Below are 8,937 nucleotides of genomic sequence, written 5' to 3' on the forward strand. Positions count from 1 at the left end.
CCATATAACGACCTCCTCATGTTACTGCCAATGTTATATGGTAATTTATATCAGGTACGATATAACGACTTCCTCATACCGTTGCCAACGCTATATCGCAATTTACATGAACCACAATACACATCAATGACAATCATCCAGACACATCAATGCATTCATCACAGTATTCACAACCAACAAGGCAGTGTTCTCAATCAAGTAGTATCCACAAACAAACAATATTCACAAACAAACAGTTTTCATAAGCAGACAGTAATCCCAACTGAACAATACTCACAAGCAAATAGTATTCACAACCAATTAATTATAAAGGTTATTCTCATGCCACTCGGTTTTTTCCAAATATTAATTATATTCAAAACCATCATTTTTCAAATGCCTAAACCGTTTCAAAATCATACTTATATATATATATATACGACTTTTATACTATAAACTAACCGGTTCAAAATTAATAAAAACTGGTATAACTTACTCCCCTTACTTGTTCCTCAAAGTTCTGCCTACAACTTTCCAAAATCCCGAAACCTAACCGCTCAAATTCGCCGAGGATCGATGACCTACGTGCCGGGAGAAGGAAGAATGGATCGTGGAGCACCCAGAAGTGTATTAGGAGGCTTAAAGTAGAGAGAGAAATGAGAGAGATTCGGAGCAGAGAGAGAGAAAATCCATTTCCTAAGAACAATGATCTAAGATCTATTTATAAGTGAGTTGTCCCCGCCGAAAAACGTTGACGGTTTTGCTGGTCATCCTGAAACCGTCGAAGGAAAACCTGAACTTAGAGATCTCGAGAGCCTTTCTGGAGGAAATTGTCAGCGGTTTTGTATGGGGTTCCCCAAACTAGTGACGGTTTTGTCCTGTCCTTCTCCAATTTTATTTTATTTTTCCTTTCCTTTATTTATTTTCCTTTTCTTTTATTTATCTTTCTTTTATTTTCTGGGTTTGGGTTATTACAATACAACTCTTAGTTATTCTAGAAGGGTTGAGATTTAAGAGTTTTAGAAAGCAACTAATATTATGACATTCCTTTTATATAAACATGTAGTTAAAATTTTCTAGCAAATTCTAACTTGAGAATCACATGCCCAAAATGTGTAGGCCTCAACTAAAAAGGTACAGTACGCTTGCCTTTTGTGCAAATATGCAAGTCAACACGTAATTTGGTGTTTTAGATAGAGCCTCAAGGCATTTTAGGCATCTTGTCTTGGGGCAAACCTCGATTGAGCCTTTTAAAACATTGAAATGAACAATTTAAGTGTCAGCAAACTGTAATTCATGATACTACACAAAAACCATCGCATAAAAGTTTTGCTACAGGATATGTGAAAAGTGCATAACTCATTTAAATGTTTCAATAGTACTATGCTAGCATAATATTCGCTATGTTTGCACATATTTCAACAACTATGTTGAAAAAGCACCATGATTAAATCACAACTCTTGACATTGATGTGCGAAAAATGAATGTAATTGAATAACCAAAGGTTCATCTGTGAGCTTATATATATATATATATATTTTGGGGGGAGGGGGTGGGGAGGTGCTGGGGATGTAGTTTTACAACTTTATATCAAACATTGCGAGAGAGAGAGAGAGAGAGAGAGAGAGAGAGAGAGAGAGAGAGTTGTGTAATTTGTTTGATGGAAGTTTTCTGTTTATTGTACTAAAAAAATTGTTAGAACTTACTCTTCCTCCCCTCCCCCCCCCCCCCACTCTTTTTTTGGGTCGCGAGATTGTCTCCTGTTGGCTAATTTGCTTTGTATACATACACCCTTCTTTGGCACCACGTATCTTTTGTACTTCGACATTTCATATGCAAAGATGAGCCAGCACTGATTAACAAACTGAATAAGTTTCTATGCAAGACTCCACCTTTTTAACCACAAATAATCTGGTTGAGAGTGGATGTAATGTAACTGTAGTTAAAGCACTGACATTTTTTGTAGTCCCCCTCCTCCCCCCACAACATGCTTCAAGAGTTAAAAACCATATTGCAAGTTGGAAAAATTCAGTATTGCAGTTTTTAGTACTCTAATTCTTCAGTTTTTTGGCCGCATGTATCTTTTGTACTTCGATATTTCATTTGTAAAGATGAGCCAGCACTGATGAACAAACTGAGTAAGTTTCTGTGTAAGACTCCACATTTTTAAGCACAAAAAATGTGGTTGAGAATGGACATAGTTTAACTGTAGTTAATGCCCTGACATTTTTGTAGTGCGCCGCCCCCCCCCCCCCCCTCCCACAAATGCCACAAGAGTTAAAAACTAAATTGTGAGTTGAAAAATACAGTACTGCTTCTTTTTTTCTTTTTTTTGGGTCTCTAGTTCTTCAATTTTATCCTCAATTATTTGGTCTTTGTTAATTACAGTTTTGAGTGTTCCATGGAAGATCTTATCGGAGTTGGGGATTACAAATATTTTTTGGCTGGCAGGTGGTGCATATTGTGGATACAACAGGAAGCTATGGTGAACAAAAAGACCCTCTCTCTTATATTTCTCTATTTTCTGCAACCCCTGGGAAGCTGACAAAGGAGGTTGAAGAGATTAATGAAGGATTTGTTTGTGGTAGAGACAAGGTTATTGATTTTGTTACTTTTTCTGTCAATTATGGCTGTTGGACTGACAATGATACTGGAAGTGGGTGGAGCAAATCAGAGGCTCCAGCACTGCATGTTGAGAGTGACATAAAAGGGGATGACAGAACCACACAAGTATCAATTGATACAAAAATTTCCACACGCTGGTCTCTTGCAATCAATACTGCAGTAATAGAAGACTTTGTACTGGAAGGTATTTATGAATTTACTGTTGATGCATATTTTTATTTTGCTTCACCTGTTTTTATTTCTCATTCTTCTTTTGGGTTTTTTTTTTTTTTTTTGGGGGGGGGGGGGGGTGGTGGGAGAAGGATCTTGGTTGCAATTTTCATGCATTATGCTTCTTTGATATGTGCAAGTGGAGACTACTATTTGTATCAATAAGGAAGAATCACTCCTAAGCAGAAGTAAAAATAAAAAGTGACTTGGTTGGGGTAGAGGTTGCTTGAACTTAAAAAAAAGATAGAGCAAGAAAAACATTTGCCAGTACAGGGAAGGAGTAAAAATAATCTTATTTGTCAAGAGGTAGCCCCAGACTGAGCTCATGAAAAGGGATTCTTGTAGCTGATCAGGTGGTAGAAAGAAGGCATTTTCTTTACACTTTTTGTTCCACTAAAGTGCATAAAATTATGGATGTTAGAGAAAATAATATAATGACCATTGAATAGCAATTGTTTAGCTACTCAGGTGTTGTTGAATAATGCAGAAGGATCAACATAAAACGATTGGTGTCAAAGTGCAAGGATATAGCAAAGTAGTTATGTAAAGAAAATAAGAAAGAGAATGCACTTGCAAATTCATGTGGCATGTTTATAAGGCCTACATAGACAAGTGGCATGATGGGCAGAAATCCCCTACAAACGGGAAGGGTACAAAAGTGATCAAATTTAGAAAAGATGCAAAAAAGGCCATTAGTGAAGCTAAACACAGATCATTTAATAGTTTGTATGATAGGTTAGATACAAAAGAAGGTAAAAGAGATATATTTAAACTTGTTAAAGCTAAAGAAGGGGTAAGGACTTAGGAAATGTAAAATTTTTAAAAAGTGAGGATGATATTTGTCTTGTTAAGGACGAAAACGTAAAAGATAGATGGCGAAGTTACTTGAGTAAGTTGTGTAATGAAAACCAAACTGAAGGCTTACTCTTAGAATTGACAAATGAGGAAAAGACTAAAAATATGAGATTTATTCGCAAAATTAGAGTTAATGAAATTAAGTTGCACTAAAAAAGATAAAAAATGGAAAAGCTATAGGACTGGACAACATCCCAATTGAAGTTCGGAAATGCTCAGGTGATAACAGAATTATATGGTTAACTAATTTATTTAACACAATTATAAAAACTAAGAAAATGTCAGATGAATGGAGGAAAAACACTTTAATACTTATATACAAAAATATAGGAGATATTCAAAATTGTAATAACTATTGTTGAATTAAACTTATGAGTCTTACAATGAAACTGTGGGGAAAAGGCAGTTGAACAAAGATTAAGGTTAGAAACGAAGATCTCCGAAAATCAATTTGGTTTTATGCCTAGGAGATCTACCACAGAAGCTATATATCTTTTAGAAGATTAATGGAAAAGTTTAGGAAAAAGAAGAGGGACTTGCATATGGTATTTATTGACTTAGAGAAAACATATGATAAGGTACCTAAGGAAGTTCTATGGTAGGTTTTAGAAAAAAAAAAAAAGTGTATGTCGTAGGTATACTGATGTCATTAAGGATATGTACGATGAAGTAATGACTAGTATAAGGACTATAGATGGAGAAAATAGAGAATTTTCAATCACCACAGGTGTACATCAAGGATCTTCTTTGAGCCCTTATCTTTTTATTTAGTGATAGACCAACTAAGTAAAAGCATTCAAAATGAGGTTCCATGGTGTATGTTGTTTGTAGATGATATTGTATTAATTGATGAAACTAGGGGTGAAGTAGAGGCTAAGTTAGAATTATGAAGAGAAGTTTTGGAATCTAAAGGCTTTAGGATAAGTAGAAATACGACAGAATATATGAAATGTAATTTCAGAAATGGTAGGAGGAATATTGGAGACAAAATTAAACTTGAAGATGAAGAAATAAATAGTACTTGTAGATTTCGATACCTTGGATCTATTATGCGAGGTAAAGGAGAAATTGAAGATGATATGATGCATAGAGTAAAGCAGGTTGGATAAAATGGAGAAGTATTTCAAGTGCATTTTGTGATCGTAGAATACCCTTAAAATTAAAAAGGAAGTTTTATAGGATGGTTATAAGACCAGCTATCTTATATGGATCAGAATGTTGGACGACAAAAAAAAAGAATATTTAAAATGTAAAAGTTGTTGAGATGAGAATGCTTAAATGGAAGAGTGGTATAACATTAAAAGATAAATTAAGGAATGAATATATTCACAGTAAGTTAGGTGTAACTCTTATAGAAGATAAGATAAGGAAGAGATGACTCAATGGTTTGGGCACTTGCAACATAGGCTACATAGTGCACCAATGAGGAAGAGCGAGTTAATTACTTTTTTTTTTTTTTTTTGGGGGGGGGGGGGGGGGGGGGGGGGGGGGGGGAGGGGCAGCAGAAGAGGTAGGGGTAGACCTAAAATAACTTGGAATGAGATTGTGAGTAAGGATTTAATAGCCCTAAATTTGTCGAAAGGAATGGTCCATGATTGCATAAATTGGTGGAAAATGATTCATATAACTAACCCTACCTAGTGGGACCTAAGGCTTGTTTTTGTTGTTGTATGTCTTGTAGCCCCAATTAAGCCCATCATTTACAAAATGAACTTGCACAAAAGGCTTTCTTCTACTGAAGGAACTATATAGAGAACTATGGAGAGAAGTTCTGAAAAGAAGTTCCCTGAACAACTGAAACAGGCATTTTGGAGCAGTTTTTCCATAGGATGGTTGATGAGCCATTCTTCAACTGATTCAAACTGAGGGTAATTAATTCTTCATAAATCAGTTGGCTGGTTGATGAGACATCAGTCAAGCAAAACAAAGAGAGTGAACAATTATTAAGATTCAATTATCAGTCAACCTAACTAACCAAACTGGTTGACTCCAATGCCCTTACTATCAACTAAACTGTGGAGATCAATTTTGGACTTGATCAGAGTGCAAAACTTCTTCAAAATATCAGCCACATTATTTTCGGTGCAATCTTCCTCACAAATATCTTTCTACAAGCAAGCAACTATATCATGAACAAAATGCTATCAAAGATATGCTTTGTCCTCTTATAAAACATCTGTTCTTTAGTCAAATGAATGGCACTCTAGATATTATAACAGAAGAATGTCATCCCATGATCTGTATTAATTTCTATTGTTAAACCTCTCAACCAAATAGCTTCATTAACTGCCTTTCTCACTGCCTTGTACTCTGCCTTAGTTGTAGACCATGCAAATGTAGGGAACCAACTAAAATGTCACATATGATACCTGCAAATGAGAATGGCTCTGAATTATGTCCAACTGCAGATCTATAAAATGATTAGTTGTCCTTGCATAAATCTCTCACTGATATTTAAAGTGATACCTGAAGTCTTTTCAGCTGATGGAATGGTGTCACATGATTCATATGCTGTTTTTAAGGCCTTACCTTTTCATGTTATTGGAGTAGCTCTCTAACTATGTTCAGCTACTGGAAATTTTTAAAACAAGTAGTTATACTTGCATACATCTCGGATTGATATGTTTTATTTCTAAGACAAGCAGTGCCTGATGTCCTTTTTCATGGAATGTTATGGCTTGATTCATATGCTGATTCTTGATATTTCTACTTTTTGTACCATATGATAAATAAATTGTATCATTTGGATGTACATGTTAATGTCATTTCAATTTCAGTTTGTTTCAGTACTGAATACAAAGTTAACCATGTCAAAACAATAGAGACTTGCAGACTATACCCATAGAAACAATGCATGCTTCTCTTATAAAAATGAGAAAACGTAGATGCATTTTTAAGTAAAAGCAAGACAAAGTTGAGATTGCATTATAATACTTTCACAAACTTTTTGGTAACATCATTTCAATTTTAGTTTGTTTCAGCATTGAATACAAAGTTAACCATGTCAAAACTATAGACTTACAGACTATACCCATAGAAACAATGCATACTTCTCATATAAAAATGAGAAAAAAAAAGTAGATGCATTTTTTAGTAAAAGCAAGACAAAGTTGAGATTGCATTATAATACTTTCACAAACTTTTTGGTAACAACTCTTGCAATATCTTGAATGATTAGTACAGTTCATAATATTCTCATGAACAATAGAAGTGCATCCTAGTGCATGAGGCTTCTGCCAAAATGTGCATCTGAGCCTTGATGCCTAGGTGGCCTGGGCCTGCACGCCTGCACCCATTGTAAAGTCTTATACACGATTTGAGACAAAACATAGGATTGTGACATTATTGTGGACTCTTACCTGATGTAGGCCCTATTGATAGGATTTTACATTATTGTGGGACTCTGTCCTACTAATAAAATTCAATTCATCATCATCCTGATCAGTTGGGGCACTTAAAGCACTTTTCTTTCTATGTAAGTTTAATCTAGTACATTTTTCATATGATATTATAATGCCTCATTCTATGTTTGACAAAAATGTATAAATTGTAATTAAAGAGGCCCTGTCCATGTGGAATTTTACTACTAAGCTCCTCACGAACAATCTGCAAATGGTCCCTGGAAAAAGGTCACCATTATGCTTTTTAACTGCAGTTTTTTTATATATATGAGATTTTTTAGTTTGATCAAACATGATAAAATCTCTTTTATTGTACAACATTATATGACTAATTATCAAAATAAACCTGGAATGATGTGGTGAGAAAAAATTTAATAACTTGAGTTAGCCGAAGAAAATGCCCTGGATCAAGTGGATTGGTGGAGATTCATATAGCTGACCCCACTTAATGGGAATTAAGACTTGTTATTGTTATTGTTGTTGTTGTTAAAATATATTGTTCCACAATCAGTTGAAAATAAAATAAGAATTAGCCGACCCCATTTAATTTACTTGCTTTTCTGAAATAAACTGGTCTCATGTAGATATTGTCCCATACAATGGGAAAAACCATGAGTCCCCAAGTTATCCATGTCATGGATTGAGTTGGCGTCAAAACTTTGGAAAAGAAAAAGCCACTGTTTAAGTTGTTACAATGATATAAAAACTTCTGAAGTTGGGATAATTTGCATGTATGAAACTACAATTCATATTTCAAATTGTGACATGTTTTTATGACCTGTCATCTTGTTAGTTTTAATCTTAAACACTGTACTGATAGTGAGCCATCTGGCAGAGTGTTTATGTGGTAGTTAAATTATCATATAATGATTCTGTTTGATGCAATAATGTAGTAGGATTGCTGAAATAGCATGACTGTAAATATTTCAGGTCTGTTATATGCATGATTATCATTTTTTATAATGATTCTGTTCGACACAATAATGTAGTTGAGTTGCTGAAATAGTGTGACTGTAAATATTTCAAGTCTGGTATATTCATGATTATCATTTTTCTTCTCTCTCTCTGTCTCTCTCGGGATGCAGGGAACTCTGGGGAGCTAGTCCCACCTGGCAACAAGGGCAGCATGGATGGATGGCACATTATTCAGTTTTCTGGAGGGAAGAATGCACTGACTAGGTTCAATCTGACTCTTTCCTGGTTCAAAAATTATACTCACTTGATTGGTAACATCAGTGAATGGAAATCCAACGAGCATCTCCTTTTAAAATTAAGAACAGATGTGGATAGGTTGACAGAAAAAACTGAAAGAGTTCTTACAAAGCTTCCTTCTTGGTGTTCCTTGTTTGGGAAGTCCACATCTCCCTTCACCCTGGCTTTCTTGAGTGGCCTACCTATTGTTTTTTAGGTACATAAAATTCCATGAGAAGAAATGTAATCATTTTACAGTGTACGTTTAATTTATAGTTAGACTATGAGACCAATAATTTTTTTCTATGTATATGCTGACAGAATAAGTTGTGCAACACCCCTGCTTGCATGAGTTGTACATAACAGAGATCCAATTTTTGATCATCTATTCCTATGGCTTAGTTAGAACTGTGTTAGTTACATTTCTTTCCCAATCGTCGTGAATTCATGTTATTGAAAAATATTATCTTTAATACTTATGAATTTGGGTTTGAGACTTTGATTTTGAATTTGGATAAAATTAAATATAAATTTGTATTGAGCTATCCACAAAAGTCCGAAATGCCACGATATCAAATACAATGCCCCAACTTGATGTTCCCAGATGAGTCAAACATGAGGAACATTTTATGGTAAGGGTCCGGTACTTGAATTTTGGTATGGCTTCCAAAATAA

General features: G+C 34.8%; 1 protein-coding gene across 5 annotated transcripts in view; it reads left to right on the forward strand.

The window, feature by feature from the left end:
• LOC131165654 (uncharacterized) overlaps positions 1-8,684 on the forward strand; it is a 47,358-nt gene extending 38,674 nt beyond the window's left edge. For all 5 annotated transcript variants that reach the window (XM_058123622.1, XM_058123619.1, XM_058123621.1 and 2 more), the window contains 2 exons: positions 2,432-2,789; positions 8,157-8,684. In XM_058123622.1, the coding sequence (XP_057979605.1) occupies positions 2,432-2,789; positions 8,157-8,479 (681 nt within the window). In that variant the 3' untranslated portion in view covers positions 8,480-8,684. The remainder of the gene's footprint in view (positions 1-2,431; positions 2,790-8,156) is intronic.
• Positions 8,685-8,937: the final 253 nt, after the last annotated feature.

Source organism: Malania oleifera, chromosome 10 (assembly GCF_029873635.1).
Source record: "Malania oleifera isolate guangnan ecotype guangnan chromosome 10, ASM2987363v1, whole genome shotgun sequence".
Lineage (NCBI taxonomy): Eukaryota > Viridiplantae > Streptophyta > Magnoliopsida > Santalales > Ximeniaceae > Malania > Malania oleifera.